The sequence below is a fragment of the Siniperca chuatsi genome, linkage group LG6 (assembly GCF_020085105.1).
Source record: "Siniperca chuatsi isolate FFG_IHB_CAS linkage group LG6, ASM2008510v1, whole genome shotgun sequence".
Taxonomy (NCBI): Eukaryota; Metazoa; Chordata; class Actinopteri; order Centrarchiformes; family Sinipercidae; genus Siniperca; species Siniperca chuatsi.
In genome coordinates, this window is record NC_058047.1 from 5,460,306 (window position 1) to 5,485,235 (window position 24,930).

The 24,930-nt window shown below is 38.3% G+C and overlaps 2 protein-coding genes across 4 annotated transcripts; one reads left to right on the top strand and one right to left on the bottom strand.

Moving 5' to 3' along the window:
- Positions 1-1,658: 1,658 nt before the first annotated feature.
- LOC122877807 (retinal Mueller cells isomerohydrolase-like) lies at positions 1,659-14,789 on the top strand. Its single transcript, XM_044199892.1, has 14 exons — positions 1,659-1,822; positions 3,103-3,185; positions 4,426-4,576; positions 6,441-6,548; positions 7,743-7,884; positions 8,349-8,496; positions 9,342-9,423; positions 9,617-9,749; positions 10,336-10,478; positions 10,566-10,695; positions 11,748-11,862; positions 12,285-12,379; positions 12,494-12,605; positions 13,630-14,789. Exons 1-14 carry the CDS (start codon positions 1,689-1,691, stop codon positions 13,773-13,775), a joined length of 1,722 nt encoding a protein of 573 aa, XP_044055827.1. The 5' UTR covers positions 1,659-1,688; the 3' UTR covers positions 13,776-14,789.
- Positions 14,661-24,053, bottom strand: si:ch211-198n5.11 (methylcrotonoyl-coenzyme A carboxylase 2). 3 transcript variants are annotated; one of them, XM_044199894.1, is made up of 13 exons: positions 23,919-24,053; positions 21,821-21,985; positions 21,475-21,671; positions 21,088-21,266; positions 20,784-20,864; positions 19,785-19,963; positions 19,452-19,671; positions 19,084-19,175; positions 18,351-18,383; positions 18,075-18,231; positions 17,614-17,736; positions 16,687-16,896; positions 14,661-15,966 (listed from the first exon to the last, which is right to left on the bottom strand). In XM_044199894.1, the coding sequence occupies exons 1-13, from the start codon at positions 23,948-23,950 to the stop codon at positions 15,880-15,882; spliced, it is 1,755 nt and encodes a 584-aa protein (XP_044055829.1). In that variant the 5' UTR covers positions 23,951-24,053; the 3' UTR covers positions 14,661-15,879. The 3 variants fall into 3 exon arrangements, with proteins under 3 accessions (XP_044055829.1, XP_044055830.1, XP_044055831.1); XM_044199896.1 differs by lacking the exon at positions 14,661-15,966 and adding an exon at positions 17,334-17,361 and having other exon boundaries at positions 16,728-16,896; XM_044199895.1 differs by lacking the exon at positions 18,351-18,383.
- Positions 24,054-24,930: the final 877 nt, after the last annotated feature.

Sequence of the window (24,930 nt, forward strand, 5' to 3'; positions counted from 1 at the left end):
TCACATTGTCACCGTTTTATCATAGGATATCCAGTGGCTCGGTTGCCTTGTAATTAGTTGTGGATATTCATGGTTCCCAGAGAATGAAGCCTACTGAAAGTGATGAGCTATTAACTATAACCTCTGTTGTCACATTCAGTCCAAAATGTTCACTAAAGATATCCTATATGGCCAAAATGGCAACACAGTTAACTGACAATACAGTCTACAGCCATGCTAGCATCTCTTTGAGGCTATACTCTGGCACAGCTGAATGCTAACATGACAATGCTAACATGCTGATGTTTAGCACGTTTACCATTTTCACCATCTCATTGAAACGAGAGAAAAAGATACATTTACACATTTAACCTGCTTAATGTGGATGTAATCTTATATTAGCATGTTGACATGCTAACATTTGCTAATAAGCACTAAACACAAAGTACAGCTGAGTCTGAATGTCTTTGCAGGTATTCAGTTATAAACCACAGTTTTGGACACATTTAAATTTTGACCTGATGATGGCTCTAGATGAAAAGTTAAGTGATCACCAAAGTTAGAACAGTTCACCTAGAGGGGAACATGAATGCCTGGGCCCAATTTCATGGCAATCCACCGAATAGTTGATTTGACATTTCAGTGTCTAACCATAAGTGTCAACCACATTGTAGATGAAAAGTCAGGGGATTGCCAAAGTCATTCAGGATTCATCCTCTGGGGACCATGCATTTTTGTACAAGGGTTCATGGCAATCCATCTAGGAGTTTTAGATATTTCAGGCTGGACCAAAGTGGTGGACTGCCAGACTGACATTACCATCTCTAGAGCCATGCTAAAAACAACACAATAAAGAATACAGTACAAAAAAGCAAAGACACAACACTGTATTACTTATTATAACTTCTATCCTGAGGTCAATCTTTGCATTTTAGGTGCCCAAAGTGGCAAAAATCATCAGTATGTTTTTCATTCTGTCGAACAAAAATCATATTGTGGGGTGTGATGAACACGTTCAACTTGTTTATTTATTTACAGACAGGCACCAGCATCAATTTGTTAACCTGCACTCAGCAGCAACACACAAACACTTCTCCCTTTAACCCTTATTAATGCAACTATTCATTTAATTCACCCTCTCAACCCTCTATTCCGGGTTCAACTTTCATTTATCAAAATGACAGGGCAAAAAAAAAAATAGACATGGTTAGTCATTCACTCTCTCCCTCCTTTTTCCTGTTGCTCTTCCTCCCCCTTCAGAGCTAGCCAATTAAAATAGTTTGAGTGTTTGTCGAGGCTGTCTGGAACTAATTAGATAGGATTCATTCTACATGCATACCCATGTGTAAAAAACAACACCAACACACAGCTTTTAAAAGCTTACTTTATTAGTTTGACCCACATCATCGGTAGGTGTTTTGAGTGTTTGTGTTCCCAGGTTAACAAAGACCTTGTTTTGGGGCCCGGAGAAAGTTTTTTCATGGAGCCGAGGGCCAGACGGCTGAAAGGAGAGGAGACAAAGCTGGCTTGTTCAGCTTTGGATACAACCAGAGGAGAAGGAGGAGGAGAAGGAAGAAAAAAGGGAGCAGGGGAGCAAAAGGCATGAAAGGAAAACAGGGGAAGAGAGGGAGATGCAGAGGAAAGGAGGAGGGATTGGGGGAAGCAAGGAAGGATGGAAAAGGGGAGGAGAAAATGAGAGAAGGGGGTGGATGATAGGAGGGAGGAGGGGGTTCAGTTTCCATCCCTCACCACAGGAAATCTGTGTGTGGTTTAAATGCAAGTCGAAGTCTCTTTTTGCAGGCCACTTGTGTCTGTGGAGAACATACAGGAGCATGGCCGGCCGGTGAGTAAAACCTTCCCTTTCTTTTCTCCAATGGTTTTGCACATTCAAGGATAGAAACTTAACGACGAGGCATGTTTTTAAAAAGACCTTTCGAGGTTCAAATTTATTGGTTTCTCACGAATGAAATAAGAGAAAGCCGCTTGTAGATGCTACTCAGTGACGTTTGTTGTTTTCCTAAGAAGAAGAAAATATTTGAGGGGGAGTCAACCATTTAGAGTTTAGATGATGCTATGAAGTTTACCACTGGATCTTTTTTTTACTGTAAATGGGAGAAAAAATTAACAAAACTCAGATTTTCAACATGACATTCCAGAAAAAATGATTGCTGCAGCAGTGAGACATCCAATAAAACCTTGAAAAGATTATGTCTGCACTCTGGAAAAAGACCTCCGTTAAATAAAGAAAAAAGAAACCGACAAATAGAAAGAGAGACAAAAGGAAACAGAGAGTTGGTAGTTTAAGAGGGGAAAGAGAGAATGATAAAGAAAGGAAAAAGAATCAAGTACATGGAAAGGAGGAAAAAGAGACAGGTAGAGGAAATGAAAGAGTAAAAACAATGAACAAAGAACAAAGAGAGCCAGAAAGAAAACAAAAGAAAAATGAAGCATTGATACATGAATAGATGACAAGAAAGATGATAGAAAGAGACACAAGTAAGAAGGACAGATAGATGGAAATAAAGTGGTAAAAAGAAAAAAAGGATGTGCATCAGGTAGTACAAAAACAAGCAAGGAAAAAGCAGTTGACAAAATAATCTCACGGTCCATTTAGTAGCTGTTCTGGATCTTTTGATGGTATCACACCATCTTCCTCAACAGAGTTTGCCTAGTTGTCATTGAATTGTAGATGTTCAAATTTGCATTTTTACTGAGCGCTTTAAGGAATTACTTAATCATTTTGATTTTCATAACCTTAATTCTATGATAACTCAGCAAACTCCATCTGCTGAGGAAGATGTTGAGATATAATCGAAAGCTCCAAAACAGCAACTAAATGGACCCTGTGGTAAGATTGTTCTGTCAAATACTGTTTCCAAGGTCAAGAATGAACTTTCAATGTCAGGTAAGTAATTACCTGCACCACCTGAACCCCATCGACCAGTCCCTGTACATCTGGAATATATAATTGTGTTTAGAGACTCAACAGCAAACCACGCAGTAACAGAAGTTTTTAAAGGTTTCATGCAGCACAAAAGAAACCCAGTCTTTTAAACCGGTTTTCTGATTTGATCGGGGTTATGGAATTGTTGCTTAAATTCAGTTTTTTATTTTCCTGTGCAGTGTGGAGCATCCTGCTGCAGGCTACAGGAAGATCTTTGAGACAGTGGAGGAGCTGAATGAACCTATACCTGCTAAGATCACTGGTGGGAAAGAGAGCAGGCTATTCAATGTTTTTTTTTTTTTGGCAATAGAGTCTCTACTGTACACTAATGTTGCAATTACATGGTTTGCACCTTAGACCATCAATTTTCTTAAAGGAATAGTTCGACATTTCAGGAAATACACTTCTTCTCTTTCTGGCAGAGACTTAAATGAGAAGATAGCACTCTCATGTCTGTCTGTCAAATATAAGGCTACAGCCGGTGTTACACCATATTCTGTGACCCATCAGATTCTGTGATCTGATTAGGATTTTCAGCTACACTGCTTCTGCAAATGTTTTTCTATTTTGACAGCTGTTACCAAACATGGTGGTACACTAGTATTTAGAAAGGGTCACAAATTTTGATATCTGGGATTTGTGAAATTTGTGGCCCACCAGATTCGGTGACACTACAAGATAAATTATGTGAAAAAGTGTTGACCAAATATTGTCAGGTGAGGTGTTAGTGCTCTACAGACAGACCTATACACTAAAGTGTCTGCTATCATAGCTATTAAAATTTGTAACCTTCTCTGTATCTAATATCTGAATATTATAGGGTCACAATTTTCGGCTAACAGCTATCAGAATTTGTATCTAAATACTGGGGAGCACCATTTTTGGCAACACCTATCGTAATGAAGTATGTGATAAAGTATGATAAAACATTTACGCAATAATAATACGACTGAAATTCCTATTTGGGTCATAAAATATGGTGTAACACTGGCAGCCAGTTAGCTTATCTTAGCACCAAGACTGGAAATAGATAGCCTGGCTCTGTCCAAGGATAAAATAAATATCTGCCAACCAGCACCTCTAAAGCTCACCAATTAACACGTTATATCTTTGTTTGTTTAAGCCATACAACAACCGAAGTGGAAAAATTCCAATTAAAATTAGTGTCTTTTTATGGGCAGTTATGTGCTGGAATATTTATTGGTTCTTAGCAATTGCCAGGCAACCAGCGGAGAGACTCCAGGAAGCTTAAATTGTCCTTTTTATTTTTTAGAAAATGTGTTGTTTTTTTTGCCACACTATGCACTTTCTGTTTTATGTTGCATTTCTACCACATTCAGTCTAGCGTTGTAGTTGTTGGTCGTGTAATATTAACTGACCATTTGTTATTTGTAGATTGTGTTTTCTTTAGTGATGTTTATTTAAACACTTAGACTAAACAACAGCATGTGATTATGTGTGTGTGTGTGTGTGTGTGTGTGCGTGCGTGTGTGTGTTTTCAGGTGTTATACCATCATGGCTGGGCGGCAGTCTTCTCAGGATGGGTCCAGGTCTTTTTGAAGTGGGAGATGAACCTTTCTACCACCTGTTTGATGGACAGGCTCTCATGCACAAGTTTGACCTGAAGGATGGTCAGGTGACCTACAACAGGAAGTAAGAATGTTACTCATTACCTTACAAAATCAGAGCACATTTTTTATAAAACACACTTGTTTTCATTGACATTGTTCTGAGATGATTACATTTTCCAGTTTTTATGTGTCTGTGTTTTTACATGTCTCATCTGTTCTTTATCAGAATCAGCTTTATTGCCAAGTAGGTTTACACATACAAGGAATTTGTTTTGGTATTATGGTGCATACAATAAACATAGTAAGTAGACAAATATAAAGAAATATAACAAGCAAGTACTGCAAGTCAAAAGTCATAAGTATAAAATAGACAATAAGATATTATAGATATAGAAGAAAAATATTATAAAAGTAGTAAAGTCTGTGTCAGTGGGGGGCCTGGGCCTTGTTGATGAGGCCAGCTGCACTCAGGAAGAATCTGTTTTTGTGGCGTGAGGTTTTGGTCCAGATGGGCCGCAGCCTCCTGCCAGAGGGGAGTGTCTGAAACAGTTTGTGTCCAGGGTGGGAGGGATCATCTACCTGTACACCAACAGGTGAACAGCAGAGGGGAAAGAACGCAGCCTTGAGGGCAACCGGTGCTGATGGTCCGGGAGGTAGAGACATGTCTCCCCAACCTCATGTGCAACCTCCTGTCAGACAGGAAGTCTGTGATCCACCTGCAGGTGGAGTCAGGCACACTCAGCTGGGAGAGCTTGTCCTACAGAAGAGCTGGGATGATGGAATTAAAAACAGAGCTGAAGTCCACAAACAGGATCCTGGCGTAGGTTCCTGAGGAGTCCAGATGCTGGAGGATGAAGTGAAGGGCCATGTTTACTGCAACGTCTACAGGGGAGGTGGAGCTGGTGGCCTGGAGTCACGCTGGATGGTGTCAGGACTGTCCCATTGTCTCTCAAAACGACAGTAGAACTCATTCAGTTGGTTGGCCAGGCGCAAGTCATTAATGGAGTTTTAGGTGTGTAGTTGGTGAACTGTCTGAGCCCCCTCCAGAAGAAGTTTGCTGAGAACTGGTGTTGTAGTCTCTCTGAGTACAGGCGTTCAGCTTCACCGCCTTACTTTGACTCTCTAAACCTGTCCGTGTCTCGACTCCTGAACGCTTCTTCCTTTTCCCACCTTAGCTGTTTGTGAACCAGGGTTTGTCATAGTTATAACTCACCCTGGTGCGTGATGGTACACAGCAGTCCTCACAGAAGCTGATGTAGGACGTCACAGCCACGACGTGGTCAAGAGTGTCCCAGTGCAGCGCGGCGCGATAGGCACTGCTTACTGCAGTGTAACAGTGATCCAGAATACTCTCCTGTCTGGTCTGGTATTTACCTCTCTTTAGTCTCTTTCAGTGAATCACGTTAAACTACTGTTTTGAAAAGTTCTCCACAAATTTCTTGTGAAGTAGTTTTTGGCATGGATCAGGATCTGTGTGGAAGTGTGGGTCCAGGAATTTTTAACATTTAACATTGCCGTGTAGGGCATTTTTGAACATTTTCATTATTTTCTTTTCATTACATGAAAAACAAAAATTGACACCTGTATACCATTGTTTATCACTTCTACTATTTTGATGCAGACCCAAATCCAGATGCAGATATTTTATGGCATCTGGTTTTTGTTAGTGTAGAGGGGTATGCGGTTCTGTGCAGCTGAGGAAAAGAGCTGACAGTTAATTTATCCAAACTGGAATGTCTGAGACAAAAGCAATACTCAGACACACAGCAGCTACAGACCACAATCCTTCATCCAGTTCCTTTTGAAAATAAGTCTTGTTTATTGTGCAGAATCAGTAATGTGATTTATGGAATTCAAAGTAACATTGGCAGTTTGATTACTGTTAATAGACAAAAAATATCTTATAAATGACTCTGGCACATAATGTGTGTAATCTCTCTGCTCAGGTTTATCAGGACGGATGCATATGTGCGTGCCCTGACAGAGAACAGAGTAGTCATCACTGAGTTTGGCACAGCAGCCTACCCAGACCCCTGCAAAAACATCTTCTCCAGGTAACCCCGACCTGACCTTTTCAACATTACTGAAGAATTGTCGTTTTCACATTTTGGTTTTTCTACATATTAAACAAGATACAACGTGCTTGTATGCAGACAGGGCTAAGCTAGCTGTTTCCCCCTGTTTCCAGTCTTTATGCTAAGCTAAGCTAATCATCTCCTGGCTCTAGCTTCTCATCTAACTCTCGACAAGAAAGCGAATAAGCGTATATTCCAAAATGTTGAACTATTCCTTTAAAGGCTTAACCCATGCAGGAAACTGTTTCTGCACTACGCTCTGTGGTGAACCTTTCAAGCAGTGGAAAACATGGAAAGCACCTGTTGTGACATCACTGGTTGGGGCGTGGTCAGGAGGTGCATCATGCTTAAAAGGTTCAACCCCTGGAGAGCAGTGCAGCAGCTAGTTTCCTATTCAGTGTGGATTTATCACTGAAGCTATTCAGCTTTAGTTATTTAACCACCTTATTTGACAAATTCCACACAAAGTCTTTAAATAAATGTCACAGAATGAAATTTGACAAAAGATATGTTTATAATTGTCCTCCACATTTACCCCCACAGTGCCTTCAATTTATGGTCAACTTCATTCAAGCTGAAACAATTAATCAATTAGTTGATCGACAGAAAATTAATCAGCAACTATTTTGATAATTGATTAATCGTTAAAACCATTTTTATAAGCACGAATACTGAATATTTACTCATTCCAGCTCCTCAAATATTTGCTGGTTTTCTTAGTTTTCAAAGATATTAAACTGAATATGTTTGAGGTTTGGACTATTGGTCAGACCAAACAAGCAATTTGAAAATGTCAACTTGATGCGCATTTCTTTTTACTCATTCCTGACCTTTTATGGACCAAAAAATTAATTGGCAGATTAATCAATAATGAAAATAATTGCTGCAGCCTTAAACTTCATTATACTACAAGACTAAAATTCAAAGGTTGAGTTAATCGCAATGTGTGTCTGTTTACTGATATATTCAGGCTTTCTGCAGGGTCTGTGTGAATACTATACATGATGTTTATAGTCTACCTGTATGGTGTACATATCATAATATCCAATGCCCCACAGTATTAATGTACTGTGATATATATTATTATATCTATTACTCATATGAAACCCTTTCAATGAAACACACGTTTGGTTGGATATCAGCTGACCATCAGCTTTCTTTGTTTCTGGGTAGATTCTTTACTTACTTCAGAGGCATTGAGGTGACTGACAACTGCATGGTGAACGTCTATCCAATCGGTGAAGACTTCTACGCTGTCACAGAGACCAACTACATCACTAAGGTTGATCCTGATTCGCTAGAGACTGTGAAGAAGGTGAGAGATGATTGGTTTACATCATGCTAACTCTTGGGACTTGCAGACAGGATTAGACTGATAAAGAATGCAATTTTTCCAAATAGTTTTAAGATTCTTGATACAGTTTTTCTACTTAAGTACCAGGTTTACTTATTAGTTTTACATATAACATTTTAACTTGAGTACATTTTTGTCATTTCAGTTCTGAGACAAAAAATGTTGTTTTTGTGCTACAGTGACAGGAAGTATCTGAGAACACTAAAATATACTTCTGGTGAGACTTAGAGAGTACAAATCATCTCCAGCATGGTTTGATCTTTTTTTTTTAATTAATTATGCATTTATGTTGTTTATGTAATTGTGTATACAATTAAAACCTTTACACTAATAGATGTTTCTGGCCAACCCATGACACCGACTCTTCATCAGTCTGATTCTATCTTGCATTCATTCTCTGTCTTGTGTGCATGTATTTATATTAGGTGGACCTGTGTAAGTACCTCTCAGTGAATGGGGTGACTGCCCACCCCCACACTGACACAGATGGTACAGTCTATAACATTGGTAACTGTTTTGGCAAGAACATGAGCCTGGCTTATAATGTCGTCAAGATCCCACCTGCTCAGAAAGGTGAGTTTTGTTCCAAATTTAAACCGTCAGTGGAATGAATTTCAGAGAGTGATATTTAATAGATTTTTTTACATTATAAACTGAACTAAGTTGAAATTGTATTATTTTATTTATTTATTTATTAATTGTTTTATTATCTAGGATTTATTTTTCACTGGATTTAGTTTTGAGTTTATTTGCATTTGTTTCAACACAGACTGGATTTAATCACATACACACACTCATGTTTTCTTAGAATTTAATACAGATTTGGCCAATTTGAAAGCATATCTTGAGCTAGTGTACAATAAGAGGAAAAAGAGAGACAAAGAGAAAGAGAGGGAAACAAAGAAAGAAAGTAATAGATAGATGGAGAGAGGAAAAAATAAGAGGGGTAAAAATGATAAAGAAAAAAGAAAGAAACAGACGAAAAGGTGGAAAAAGAGAAAAGGTGAGAGATAGATGGAAACAAAGTTGGAAAAAGAGAGATAGAGAGAGTTGGGGGGGAGAAAAAGAAAGATGTTTTAAGTAAAATGTGAGACAAAAAGACAGAGAGCTCAAGAACAGAAACAAAGAATGTTAGACAGAAAGACAAAAAGAAAGACAGAAGGAAAGAAAGAACTGAGAAAAGAGACGGAAAGAAACTGAAAGAAAAACAATCATTGACAGATGAATAGGCTAATATGAAGATGACAAAAAGAGACAAACATATCAAGACACAGGGAAAGATAGAAACAAACTGGTAAAAAGAGAAAGAAAAAAGAACTTGTTGTCTTAATGCAGCACAGAAAACAACTAATATCACACTTTACTATCTGATTCAGTGTTGATACTTCGACTCCCACACTGCCTCTGTGTGTTTCCAGACAATTCAGATCCCTTTGAGAAATCCCAGGTCGTGGTTCAACTACCCAGCAGTGAGAGGTTAAAACCCTCTTACATACACAGGTACAGAGTTAGTTCCATTACTCACAATGAATATAATGAATTCAACAAAATCTGCGCTTTGCATCTGTACTTATTTGACAAAGCTTGCCCAAACCAGCCAAAAACAAACTCACCGTTTGTGTCTGTGACCCCTAAAAAAGTTGCTGCTGCTGCTGCTTATGTATCTGTATCTGTCTATCTTGTCTGTCTGTAGTTTCGGTATGACAGACAACTATTTTGTGTTTGTGGAGCAGCCGGTGAAGATCAACCTGCTCAAGTTCCTGTCGGCTTGGAGCATCAGAGGAGCCACATACATGGACTGCTTTGAAGCCAATGAGAGCATGGGGGTAGGCTGGGGGCGGGGCCAGAGGGGTGGCTGATTGCCCCCCCGGTGCACACCCTAATAGAGCCAGAGGGTTATAGGTAGTTGAGTTCATGGATCATGGACCAGACCAGTTGGAAAGTCAATCAAACGCAACCACAAATGACCCCAAAGAGACACAAACCCACCAAAAAGAGATGCAGCTGTTTTGCGTCTCTGTCAGTCTGGGTGTCTTGCTCTTATGTGGGAGGGATGAGGGCCTTTTACATGTCTGTGTCCAGGAGCCCATTGTCTTTTAATCTGTCCATGGATCTAGGCTATTTGGAGTTACAGATCACAGCTATTTATTGATAATATTTCATATTAGAATTGTTGTTTTTTGGCATTAATTTATTACCCTGAATAAAAAATGTAACTATTAATAATGTGCAGTTAATTATTGTCAAGAAAGGCTTTAAATTTGAGTGTTAACACATTTCTCCTCATTTTGCAAATGTGCTCCCCTTCTGCCCCCATTTAAAAGTTTGTAAACCCGCCTCTGGGTGCAGAAAGGAAAATGTGTGTTTGACATTTCTGTTCATATACAGTGTGTGTGCATGTGTGTGCTGTAGACATGGTTCCACCTGGCCACTAAGGACCCAGCAGGTTATTTGAGCAGCCACAAGTTCAGAACATCAGCTTTCAACATCTTTCACCATATAAACGCCTATGAGGACCAGGGATTCATCGTGGTCGACCTCTGCACGTGGAAAGGGCGAGTGTGACCCTTTCTGTGTCTGTGTGAGTGTTTTATGGACAGTATAATTGTCTCATGCTGACATCTCTCCCCCTTTTTCCACAGTCATGACTTTGTGTATAACTACCTGTACCTGGCCAACCTGAAGAAGGAGTGGGAGGAAGTGAAGAAAGCAGCGATGAAAGCTCCTCAGCCCGAGATCAGACGATACGTACTGCCGCTGGATATACACAGGGTGAGTGCACACACAACTGCAAGTTAGTAATGTCATTACTCATGTGTTTAGGTTGTATAGCATTCTTTTAAGAACTTTTATTTTGAAATATATATATATATATATATATATATATATATATATATATATATATATATATATACTGGAGGAGTGGCTACAGCAGATCCCTGGAAGAACACCAGACATCTCGGTCCAGAAGAGCGCAGTACTGGGAACAGCAAAGATACTGCGCAGAACCCTCAAGCTCCCAGGCCTCTGGTAGAGGACCCGAGCTCGAAGGACGAGACCACCCGCGGGGGGTGAAGGACAAAGTTTTTTTTTTTTTTTTTTTTTATATGCTGTGTTACAGTATCACAGTATATATATTTATTAGTGCAATGCCTGTCTAAAGTCCTGTTCTTACCTGTCCATAACCTGCCTACATTACAGTTTATCCATTTTATCATTACTGTACATCCGCCTACCACAGTATTATATTTTAATTTATTGTATTATATTTTATTTTATTTTATATATTTGTAAGGGATAATGCCCGACGAGGTGTTCATTATCAGGAATTAATGGACGATGGGGAGGCCAGAACTGAGGATGGTTGCTCTGCGGTGGCCATTGATTCTTGATACATTATATTCCTATATTTTAACTTCTGCACAATTTGATGTTTTATGGCTCAGAGCACTGTTGGAGGGAGCCTGAAGAATTTCATTGCCAATGACTTCTTTGCTGTAATTGTTGTGCATATGACAATAAAGAACTTGAAACTTGTTAAAATGCACAAGAACCAGCTGATTGTAAGGGCTCTGAGTTTTAAAGCCATAAACGTGTAGTTGTCTTGACTGTTTAAACCCGGTTTAATTTAGCCTTGTTCTTTTAGCTAGCTCTTGGTTGGCTTTGTGGAGCAGCTTATCCTGGATCAGTATTTCACTCAAGTCAGACTTTTCACATAAACCACCTTTTTCTTACACTACTGTATAAAACACCCCTCGGACCAGAGTGTGCTAACAGTTTGTGTGTGTGTGTGTCCATGTACGTGCGTGCGTGTGTGTTTTCAGGAAGAGCAGGGAAAGAATCTGGTATCTCTGTCCTACACTACAGCAACTGCTGTTCTTCATAGGGATGGCACCATCTGGCTGGAACCTGAAGTCCTCTTTTCTGGACCAAGACTAGGTAATACACACATGCACTGACAGCATGCCATCTCATATAGTCTTCCCCATTAAAACAGTCTATAGGCTGTAAAATGCGCAATTTGTATTTTGTTTTTGTATTTGACATAATGACCACTTTCACACATCATACTAAAATGTTCATATCATAACAATATGATATGAACAATATTAACATCAGTATGATGCTTATGAGTTGAGCTTGAAGGTTCATTCTTGCAGTGGTGGATGAAGTACTCAGATCTATAGTAAAAGTAGCAATACCACAGTGTAGATATACTGTTACAAGTAAAAGTCCTGCATTTAAACCTTTTACTTGGGAAAAGTATTAGCATCAAAATATACTTAAAGTACCAAAAGTAAAAGTACTCATTATGCAGGTCTTCTCTTTCTTTGTATAATATCTCTCTCTTTCTCTCTCAGCCTTTGAGTTTCCACAGATTAACTACTCTCGCTGTCGTGGGAAGAAGTATTCCTTCGCCTACGGCCTGGGACTCAACCACTTCATCCCTGACAGGGTAGAAGTGCTTTTATCAGTCACAGGTGGAGAAATCCAGAAAGTGTTTGGTGACACTGATGTTGATGTTGTTGTTAACAAAGACTGTCGATGGTTTATTGTTGACTTGCTGTAGATAGTCAAGCTGAACGTACAGACCAAAGAGACCTGGGTGTGGCAGGAGGAAGACTGTTACCCATCAGAGCCGCTGTTTGTACCAATACCTGGAGCTACAGAGGAGGACGATGGTAGAACACTCACACACACACACACACACACACACACACACACACACACACACACACACACACACACACACACACACACACACACACACACACACACACACACACACACACACACACACACACACACACACACACAGCTATAAGTGAAACATCTAGCATATTGTGATCTTAAGGATTCTCTGATCTTGTCCTGGTCTTCAGTGTAGTTATAGCCATAAATATGTGGAAATGTTAAGATAATTTCAAAATACTACATCCAATAATTTGATAACTTTAAGTTTCAAATACCATCAAGTATGATTGGAAAGTTATTTTTTTTCTCAGTATATTTTACAAAACGTTTAAATTGAAACTGTAGTTATAAGTGTATTGCCATGTAATAATAATTTTACTTTAAATTAAATACAATGTAGCCAGAGCTGGATTACCAACTCAGCAAACTGGGCAACTGCATCGGGTCCCCAGACCCTCAGGGGGCCTAAAGGCTCCAGGTTCACTGTGTTGTATGTGTGGTGATTTGATTAATTTGTTTGGTAATACACTACACCACAAAATGTACAATTTAAACAGAAATTACAGGGGCTTTAAGGTGGCACCTGCATTAATAGATAATCTTGAGGCCCTGTTTTAAAGGTTCTCAAGGGCCTTGAGTTGAAATCTAGTTTTAAAAACCTGTATCATTTAAATTTACCTTGTGCTTATATGGCAGTAAATACATTTGTGCCTAGTAAAGTTATCACAAACTAATAATTACTAACTTATTCTTTTTTGTTACTTCAGCCCTGAATGTAGCCTTTATGTCATATCACGTGGGAACAGAATATAAAGACATGAGATTTTCTCCTCTTGTATCTGTATAAAAAAAGTTAGCAAACAAAAAAAAAAAAAAAGAGAAAAACATGTTAACATGAAACATCAAAAGGTTAGCCAATCTGTACGTGATCAAATTCTAAATTTAAACCATTTAAATCATGTCTATGGTGGAAACACACACACATTCACCCACTCTGTCTCGGTGTTGCAGGTGTGCTGCTGAGTATCGTGGTGAAGCCGGGGGCAGAGAGACCAGGTTTCCTGCTGGTGCTGGATGCCATGAAACTGACAGAGCTGGCCAGGGCAGAAGTCAACACCATCATTCCTGTGACCCTCCACGGCATGTACAAACCATGACCCATCCCAAGCCGGCCAAGACACATCCTAAAATACACCACGTTTACTTTCCTGCCAGCCAGCTAGGTTTTTTTTTAATTAAAAACTTCAAATAGTGGTCTGTTTTGCCAAGCAGCTGCTAAAGTTGAATAACTAAAAATGACTCTGATCCAGATCTGAACCTATCATGCATCCTAACAGTGACCTTAAAGTCACCGAAAGTCACTTTACTCAGACAAATTCACAGCAAAACATTAGTAAGTGGTATAAAAATGATTTACATCAAATGTAATGAGGGGTTTCTGATGCAGCAGAAAATATGTACAATTGACTAATATGTTTATGAATAGGTTATTTGCCTTGGAGTGTTTTTTAATGAGAAATGCAGTGGTTAATGCAATTCTTTGATATGTAAAGTTTGAATTTAAGCATTCTTTTTTTCCCACCAGGCCCTTGGGACATATTATAAAACATGGTACATTTATTATGTAGCTAAATAACATGTTATTAATGTTCCTTGGGTTCAAACTTATACCGTACATACTTATCAACCTCTAAATCCACTTTGGTACTTACACTTATTTTAGCTTTTATACTTTATATCCACTTGTACTTAATTTATCTTACCTGTATTATAGTGTATTATATTTGGATTTGCTTAGTACTTCTATTCCTTCTATTCTCAAGTGTGCATTGACGTGATAGTGAGCAGCTGTAACGAAAGAGTTTCCCCTCGGGGATCAATAAAGTATTTCTGATTCTGATTCTTGCTGCTAAGCTAGCTTGGAGCTAGCATTGTCTGTTGATTGTAATGTAAAAACAGTTTCTTTCATAAAGACAATTTAACAGTGTCTTGTAGCTGGTGGAGAAAAACAGTGCGTGTGTATAGAGAAATCACCTGTAGCATGAGTTTACTTCACAGTTTACTTTGCTTTTGTTAAAAACCTTGTAGCAAAAACCCAATAGCACCTGCACATTTGTGACATTATGCTTGTAAAGCAAGAGTTACAATTAAATACAAAATATTTTGTGGAATCTTATTACAGTGTAGTTGTTTTGACAGTAATTACTGTAAAATAAATGCCACAGGTTAACGCTCCTATGAGCTGCTTTTGGAGAGCAGCTTCTAATCTTTTATCTCTTGACTGTTTTTGACACAAGAGCTAGAAGAGAGGTAGAGAACAAGATAAATAAAAAGATACATTTCTATGAAAACACATTTCCATCCAGTATTTTCCAGATAAAAACAGTGTGAATTAAAAACATGTCAAAACATCTCTGTGCCATGTGCAAAAATTAGACAATCACAATGTTCATTATCTCCTATAAACTGTTCTTAAGGTTTTTAATGTTATAATACGGCGATGTTGTGTTTACAGATTCTTGTGCTGCATAAAAATCAATTTATGCAGGTTTAAGGAAGCAATGATAACATTTTGTGGGAGCTTTGAAGGTATCTACCACCTTTAAAAAAAAGGGGTTTGGTTCATTAGGATGGACAATGAAATCATCTTTCATTTATTTTTCTTCTATCTTAATTGATTTTCTTCTGGTTTTTATTGCTTATTGTTTTGTATGTCATTCTAATGCTTTTCTTTGCCAGTGTAAAGCACTTTGAATTGCCTCTGTGCCATCTTTGACATGTGCTATATAGCTGCCATTGTATCTGCTGTAAATATTTCCATACATTGGCCATGCTAACACCTTTTTGCATTCAGTATTTGACATGAATTTTTATTATATGACGTGTGTAATCAAAACATAATAACTTTATATATATGACCTATGATAAAATACATTAAATATGAAGTGAGTAATCAATGATGAATCAGATGATAGATTAAAAGCATAATGTAAAATTGACAAAAAAATTTAAATTAATATTTCCTTGCAGACTGTTAGTTGCTGGTCGATACGACTTTTCAAGAGCTGCTACAAGTTTTAATTTTATGACTTTGGTATAATCCTACAATTACTAATCATACTGTATGCTGAAGTGTTAGCATGGGTACAAGCCAGAGATACAGACACAGATTACCAATGGGCTTCAGCAGCAGTTAAATCTCAGTGATGGACAGATGTTTAAAGTGTCCAGAGGAAGCAAGGCGAAGAAAGACAGAGGCCTCTACATACGCAGAAGTGTTGACTGCAGTTTCTCTGTGGAAAGCTGATACTGCTGCTGTTTGATGATGTCCAGGCAGTCTCTGAGAACCTGCAGACAGAGAAACAGATTTTAAAAAACAATGTTAAAAGTGTCAATCCTTAAGATTTCAGTCCTTGTTGATTTGGCGACACCTAGTTACTGGCGGTAACAGCAAACGCCATTTAACACTACAGGTCACATAATTCTGGGGGCAGCAAAACAAAATATTGTTGTTATAATAAAGAAGCCACGCAATAATTTTTTTCATCATTCTGTGAGCAACCATGATCTTATTTTATGCTGCACACTGGTCAAAAATGACCGTTGTCTTGTTTTGTAGACGCATTTTTGATAAACGATAGCGATCAGTGCTAATCTCACTGACAAACATTGCATTTCCTGTGACTACTTTATAATAAAAGTCAACTCGTGTCTTGCCAGTTAAATACTTTTAATGTGAAGCTGCAGCAGAAGGAAATGTTCGGTTTGCATTAGCAGTAGCATTTTTTCCAGGAATGTCGCCACAGACACCCAGTTCGTAATACTGCAAATGCAAGGATTTTAATATAATTTCATCAGTGGGCCATAGGCTCAATCACCATTGTGTTAACTCATTTGGCGATAGATAGTGACTTAACAGACATTTATTTAAATGAAAATCTTCACGATTGCCACTTTAAGGAAGTTAAATGTGTTTTTACGTCTGCACTGAATGGTCCAGATGAGTGAGCGTACTTAAATGCCCCTAAGCCATTTAGTAACAGCTTAAACAAAATGTTGTTATTTTACCCTCCTGGTGTCCTGAGGCAGAATGACTCCATCGTCCCAGAGCCTGCTGGAGGAGAAGAAAGCTGAGCTCTCCACCTTCAATGTCCTATTTAAATTGTCCTCCTGCTCACTGTCAGGGGGAAGCAGCGAGCCAGCATGACCTGGAGCCATCATCGCCACTCTGGCGTTGGGCCACAGGAACAGGAAATTAGGGTCAAAGGCCCGCCCACACTAGAGACAACCAGGAAACAAGGTTCAAATTATTATGGGATTAACCCTGTATCCTAAATCCTACATGATCATAAAGTATGATTATACTGTAGAATAGTAAAGATTGCATGTATATGTAACATTTCTCTAGCGCTTAGCTGTTTACATTTGTTGTTTGCAACTAACTTAACAAACGTAGTTGAGTGTGAAACGGTAAACAGCAAACTGCACTAGCAACTTCAAATTCATTCATTCATTTTTTTGGTGAAAAAACTTTGAGAAGTTTCTATGCACATTTTGATGATTTTTTTTGCTGTGAAAATGGGCGGAGACACGTTTTCAGTGGAGTATTTATTTAAAGAATGCAATCAGGTAGAGCACAGAGTGGAACTAAAGTAAGACTATGAAAGAATCAAAAAAACACCTTAAATATCTGTAGTGTGAAGAGATGCACTTACTTAGAAAGATAGTGGTCAGTATTATTGTCTGCCATAAACAAAACAAACAAACAAAAATAATAATATGGTTGGCATTAAAAATCTTTTGCTGTTGGTTTTGCAAAAACAATGCTGTCATACAAACACAAAGGAAGAGGACACATTTTTAATACATTTCATGTTCCCAAAGACACTTCTGCATTGAGGATAATATCACCTTTAAATTCTAGCTAGATAAAAGATCACAGTTTTTGTTAAGAGATTATCACATAACTACAGCAGTGTTTACTGAGACTCTCACCATGGCGTAGCTGTCAGCACCATGGCAACCACCAATCACCACAGTGATTTTGGGGACGGAGGCACACGCTACTGCTGACATCATTGAACCCTGAGCCTTCAGACGGTTACTGTTCATCTCTGCCTAAAAGAGAGAGAGACACACACACACACACACACACAGAAAATACAGATATGAAACAAATGTTATTAAAAAGACAATGATCAAGATTATTTTCCTACATCCTGCCTTTCAGGGCTTTATTTACATCATTCATAGTTTTCTTCTATTCAGGAAGTACTACTTCAGCTATTCCCTCTTTGATGTTCCAAAACATCTGTACAAAACTGACTTTTTTTTAATTTTTATAAATGCTATTGGAAAAATAAACCCAAGAAAAGACTATTTGTTTTTTGAGTTTTACTATGTATTTATAAATACGTGCATTTAAACAATGTGTGTGTTTTACTGGGAGTGAATACCTGTGTTGTAGAGAGTGTTAGAGCTGCTGTTGGTGCTGTGTTCTGGAGGAAGAGGAGGGGGATGTCTCTCTGGTCACACAACTGGACAAAATGGCTGCCTTTCAGTGCGGCCTGGTATGACAGTTCTCCGTTGTTGGCTACTATTCCCACCAGGTGGCTAAGAGGGTACATATACACAGATGTGAAACCAAATACTCACATTACTCAAACTACTCACATGCTTAAATAATAAACCAAATAATAAAACAATGACAGCTGCTGCTGAGGCCCACTCACTGTGTATAAACACTGTCTTGCCAGACAGGAAACCTTAGAAGGGCACATGTCAACATGTCAGGGACACTCTAAGTGCTGCTATTACTGGTAAAGTTTAGTGCATTATTATTTAAAATGTCTATTAGTGGTCACAAGTAGAGGTGTGACAATATATCTTGGCATGATTAAGCACAATATATTAAGTGACAATATGCATCATGGAAATAGCAGAGGATGCAATTAAAAGTCAATCATTTAACAGTGTGAACTGTCAGAGGACCCAACTGCTGTCTGAAGCTTCTACTTGTGTGTGTTATGACTGTATCTGACTGTGGAACCTAATCTCATGAGGGCGAGAGAGGTCACTGTGAGCGTTAGGGGTAAACAATGCAAGTGTCTCTAAAGAAGCGATAACAGCATCTGCACCCCAAAAATATAGAAACTACATCCTCTGTGTTTACTGTATTTGGTCAGTGAGAGATTCTACTGATTCTATTGGCCAGATTTGACAGCACAGTGCAAATTCACACAGTGACATGTATTCAATTTGTGCTGACTATCTGTAATATATGCCTTCACAATACTCAAAAATTGTAATGATTAAATTTTCATATTTTATATAATATAATAATTATTATTCTAACATCACTAAAGACTTTAACTTGCCGTTTTTTGGCTGAAAAGCACATGTTGTTCCTGCCTTCACTATCTAAATCTGTGTGTGTGCATGTGTGTGTGTGTGTGTATCTTTTACCCATGTATCTTTGCAAAGCCAGTGATGAGTGTGGTTCCATAGCGAGCTTTGAACTCCTGGAAGCGGCTCCCGTCTGTCAGCCGACTGACTACCTGGACAGACAGACAGAAACAACCGACAGCATGTTATTAATTCTGGCTTCAGTGAGACAGTAACATGACAGCCATGACGTGAAACCAACGTTTTTTTGAACTGCATTTCCCAGAGAACACATGGCATTAAACCACTGTGTTGTCTTTTTCGTGTTTAATTTTGTAATGATTAAGGCACTCCCTTCCCTGACTGTTCAGCCAGAAGGACTGCATTTACTCCTCATGCTAACTACTCAGTCTACAGAGAAAATAGCTTTGTGTGTGTGCATACTGTACCATTTTAACATCCAGACTGTAGTTATAACTTCTAGGAGCGAGCCCCAGAAGCTCCTCCGAACTGTACAGCGGCTCCTCCTCTGCTTTTCGCTTCTTCGTCTTCTCCTCATCCTCCTCCTCTTCCTCGGGCAGTTGGAAGTTGAGGGTGGATATGATGTTTCTGGTGTAATCGTACGCCTCCTTTTCTTCCCAGGCGAAATAGTCCACACAGCCACTCACCCTGAAACCCGAAGATAAATTGACAGACTTGGTGACGTGAATTTATGTTAACTTATTCATTTGGTTATTTCTTTAACAACTGTAATTTGAGGTTGGTTTGATTTATGGACCTACTCAGCATGAAGCCTGGCTCCTCCCAGGTCCTCTGGTGTGACTTCCTCGCCCGTGGCGGCCTTGACAAGTGGCGGTCCTCCCAGGAATATGGTCCCTATCCGGTGCACCATCACTGCCTCTTCTGCCATAGTGGGGATGTAAGCTCCACCCGCTGTGCACGACCCACACACCACCGACACCTTTAGGGTTATTTATTGTTTTATATTGAAATAGCAATTTAAAAGAGTGCAATTTTAAAACTGCAAGAGCTTTGATTTGATCCAATTCTAATGCAGATTTTATTCTTTTCTGTCCAAACGCAAAATTTCAAATAGTAATTTTGCAAAAATTCTTGCAGACCATAAAGCCTTATTGAAAGGTGTGTAGGTAAAAACATTTGATTGAGAAGAAATCAAACAAACAATCTGTCACACTGTCGGTCATTTGTCTTTATCAATGACATTTGGTCCTTAGACCATCAGGTAAAGTTTTTAGTTAATTTTACTTCATGGAGGTCTAAGGTCCGAAATGTCATTAATTAAGAGAGTACAAGTGACCAACAGTGTGTGAAATTTTAAATAACACACAACCGGGCTGCTACAGTCCCAAAACATGGACTGCATGCATTTCTACTTTCTATGGCCTAAAGCTTTTGATCAATTACACATCAATTTTATTTTATGTACTCAGAAAGGTCATTTGTACATATGATGCCACTAAAACTGCAAAAATAGAGGGAACCTTAAAATAGGCTACTAAAGAACAAATGCACTGAAAAACAGTATCATACAGTTCCTTTGAACATAATTGTATATATGTTTAATCCATTGAGTATATATTATTAGTACATTTAACTTTTAAGTCTATTTTTTGTTTTACATGGACCCAGGATTAGCAGCATATCAGATGTGACATCTGTTTAATGTTAATTAATATAATATAATGAATTAATTCTCAGCCTTTTCTTTATTTTTATCCTGTTCTGTTAAAGCAACCCTGTACTACTTTATATTTCTTCACCTGTGGGATCTTCATGGAAGACATGATGGCTTCGTTATAGAACGTCCTTCCTCCCTGGTTCTTATCAGGAAAGATCTCTGACTGGATATTTATACACACACACACACACACACACACACACACACACACACACACACACACACACAGATAATTAGAGATTAAAATAGCAGACATTGCAATTCAGCTAACAGTCAGATCTCCTGACAAGACACTCTTCTGACCCTAAGCACTTATTATGGCAGAGTTATGTATGTGTGTCTCTGTGTGTGTGTGTGTGTGTGTGTGTGTGTGTGTGTGTGTTCACCTGCAGTGGTAGAAAAGCTCCTCCAGAGTCGACCAGGTAAACACAAGGCAGGCGGTTCTGAATCGCCACTTCCTGTGCCCGTAGCTGCTTCTTCACTGTGATTGGATACGCTGTGCCGCCTTTCACTGTGGCATCGTTGGCAATAAATACACACCACAGACCATTGATCCTGCCAATGCCTGGATGGATACATATACAAACACATACAGTGCAAAGGGGCATAAGTCAGTGGCATGCATGTGCATCACACTTGCATCGTCTGAAAAAAAAAAAAAAAAGTAGAGTAAACTAAGTAAATCGTTGGCACTTAGCTGTAGTGAAAGTAGTCAGATTATACAGTCTATAGTTAGTACCAAAGATACAGGATTGCAGCTAGTGGTTTCTGACCAGTTAGGCAGCCGGCTGAAGGGATGTCCCCGTACGGCAAACCTAGACCAGCTAATGGTGACAGCTCAAGGAAGTCCTCATCATCAAACAGGAGGCGCAGCCGATCCCTGACCAGCAACTTCCTGTTTCTCTGGGTGTGTCTGGTGATGGCATTTTCCCCTCCCCCTTTCCTTACCTTCTCACTCAACTCTGTGTACCTTACAGAGAGAGAGAGAGAGAGAGAGAGAGAGAGAGAGATAACGAATGGCATATATTTACAAATGTATTTCAATAAATAATGCAGTGGGGGAAATCAACTAGAACTGATCAGAGCTGAACACTACAAACTGACGAGAGCAGAGCCTACTTCTTATGGCAGGTGTTGCTGTTTCGGAGATTAGCTTCATACACATGTTGGTGGATGGGCTGCAGGGGCTGCTCCAGCACCTGGAAGGCACTGCGCAGAGCCTTCCTCTTCCTGGCTGCAGAGCTCATACAACGGACTGAGCACTGCCAACGCTGCTCAGCTAGCCTGCACCACAAGATTCATAGAGTATATTAACTGCTATCACCGATAGGAAGGTCAACTGTTAGTTAGAGATACTGTGGGGTAAATTGTACTGGTAAAAAGCATGTTTATGGCCTGTTTACAACCCGTGCCACTTATATCTGATAGCAACATAATATATAAAACTATTAATTGATGAGAACATTAATAGCAAAAATACCCAACATGTCTCCAGTATATCATTGGCTCCAGTGATCCATGCTAATACTTTAGCATGCGCTGCATTAACTGATAGTATGCCAATAACATTATCAAAAAAGTAAGTAAACAGACTTTGTAGAAATGAAGGCTAGCTGTCTGAGGCTAGCTATGTGTTGCTAATAAAACATTCTAAGTAACTTTTAAAATCACTGTTAAACTAACTGTTATATATATTTACTGTTTTTACTTTCTCTTTTGTGGACTCTGTGTATGCTTATTGCTTACTAGATAATTACAATTCAATTTAATTGGGCTTTATTGGCATGGGAAACAATTACTTTGTTATTTCCTTAATGTCTTAATGTTCTTTCACTGCTGATACTTTTTTTCTTCCTGGCTTGAGGAACAATGTAACTAATTTCACATTTAGTCTATACTTTCTTTGTTACTGTACTAATTTATTCTTACAATACCTCATTGTTGTGTTTCCAATAGCTTACTGTTTTCACTCTCACAATTGCTTCCAACTCCTGTGTTCAGTCTTTAAACAAAGTGTGTTTAGCTCACTGCATAGCTGTGCATTTACACTGATAGTGAGGGCAGAAGAAGTATTTGTCTCTCCAGTAGGTTATGACTGTGTAGCACATGTTTGGTCAGAGATTTATGGATTGTGTTGTAAGCATGGAGGTATTAAAATCTGTGAAAACTATATGATTTGGTATCTTTGGTTGTGGACTTGTTTAGTGGTATTATTTGAAAATGTATTCAGTGCATTTTGGGTAAGTATTTATTTGTGATGTCTTGTTAGCCCATGTGTGTTGGGCATACTTGTATGCATGAAACAATGATAAAAACTTTAATTCAGGCTCTGTACTTCAGTACAAATTTGAGGTACTTATGTTTCACTTGATTATTTTCAAGTAAGGCCATGTTATACTTCTAATACACTACAATTCAGAGGGAAATATTGCACTTTTTACATTAAGATTTTATATACAAAACCTATAGTCAGCTTCTAAAATATGATGCATTATTATAGATTAAACAACTCAGCTGTTTATAAACTGCAGTAAAATGCTACTTACACAGGTGTCAGTAATAATAATCTAATAATATAAAGTACAATAGTACTTTTACTTTTGATACTTAAAGTACATTTTGATGATAATATTTGTATACTTTTACTTAACATTTTAGATGCAGGACTTTACTTGTAATGGAGTATTTTTACAGTGTGTTATTCCTACTTTTACTTAAGTAAAGGATTTTAATAAGTCCTCCAGCACTATCCACTACTTCGATTATTTCAAGAGAGGGAAATAGCAGCACAATTTACATCACCTTGAAATTCAACCAAAGCTATTTATCTTGTCCCTTTGAGGTCACTTTCACCTACATACTCACCTTAACTGCACCTTTATATTAACGCTACATCACGTTTGAACCCAGCTAAACATTCATTTCACTTCCATAAAGAAACGCATGTAGGCTATAAGTAACGTTAGTATATATGGTGTCAACGATAACGATTTACGATTTACACATTTTGCTGCTATTTTCTCTATTTTAAACACATATTTATGAGTGTACAGTGAAATGTTTTTGTAGTAACGTGTGAACAACCTTTGACGCTAGATAAATCGCTAGCTTAATGTTTACAAAAAGAAATGTATGCCAAAGGTCGTAAAGACGCCTGAGTGCACTTCAACTGATGAATAAATGTGTGGATTTATGGAAAAGATGTAACGCATCTTACCTTGCCATGCAGCGGTACATGTCTGCCTGCATCTGCTGTCAGAAACAACTAATTACACAACTTTAATAGCTAAAAATTACTACTCAATCGCCGAGAATTTCTCTTCCTCTTTGTTGTGTTTATTGGCAGTTTATCAGCTGTAATATACATTACCGCCACCTACAGGAGCGGCAGGTGGAGTGTAGACAGAAGTACACTATGTCTAAGTTTACATCTACTCATTTTAAGTACCTCAGAGGGAAATGTTGTAGTTTTCACTAGATGGCATTAGTTTGACAACTGTTTTTACTTTACAAATTAAGATATTACATACAAAATATACGAGGAGCTTTTACAATACGATGCATTGTTGTAGATTAAACTGCCCAGCAGTATAGAGCTGAAATGTATAGTCCATCAATCCATCAGTCAGTCGACAGGAAATTTGGCAGCTATTTTGATAATTGATTAATCCTTTAGCCCATTTTTCAAGTAAAAATGTTAAACATGTATTTTTGAAGATGTCACTATTGGCTTTGGAGTATTGTTGTGGGCATTTCTCGCTATTTTCTAATGTTTTACATCAATGTTTTAAAGAGTTTCCCTTCGGGGATCAATAAAGTATTTCTGATTCTGATTTACAACCCAAACAAATACTCAGCAGATTAATCAATAATGACAATAATCATTAGTTTAATCATTAGCAACCCTATATAAAATAATTTTAAAAAATCTCAACCAACTGCAACAGTAAAATTCTGCTTACACATTAATGCGGGAGTGCTTTTACGTTTGATACTTCAAGTAGAATTTGCTAATAATATTTACAGTATTTATTCTTACTTAAGTAACATTTTCAATGAAAGACTTTTGCTTGTATGAATTGCTTATTTTACTGTAGTATGGAATCTGAATACTTCTTCCACCACTGCTGCTAGATCTGTTTCTTTTTGGTAATTAAACACCCGACTACATCACTATGACGCCTTCCCATGTAGATTTTCTATAGACATGATATTGAGCAATGTATGTT

What these genes read in the sequence shown, in the direction of transcription:
- LOC122877807 (XM_044199892.1), top strand. Translation starts at nt 1,689, where the DNA reads ATGATAGGAGGGAGGAGGGGGTTCAGTTTCCATCCCTCACCACAGGAA. An exon ending in TATACCTGCTAAGATCACTG is followed by an intron (nt 3,186 to 4,425) that starts GTGGGAAAGAGA and finishes GTGTGTTTTCAG; the next exon opens with GTGTTATACCATCATGGCTG. An exon ending in AAACCCTCTTACATACACAG is followed by an intron (nt 9,424 to 9,616) that starts GTACAGAGTTAG and finishes GTCTGTCTGTAG; the next exon opens with TTTCGGTATGACAGACAACT.
- si:ch211-198n5.11 (XM_044199894.1), bottom strand. Translation starts at nt 23,950, where the DNA reads ATGCAGGCAGACATGTACCGCTGCATGGCAAG. An exon ending in GGCTTTGCAAAGATACATGG is followed by an intron (nt 18,384 to 19,083) that starts GTAAAAGATACA and finishes TGCCCTTCTAAG; the next exon opens with GTTTCCTGTCTGGCAAGACA. An exon ending in CAAGACAGTGTTTATACACA is followed by an intron (nt 18,232 to 18,350) that starts GTGAGTGGGCCT and finishes GTACCCTCTTAG; the next exon opens with CCACCTGGTGGGAATAGTAG.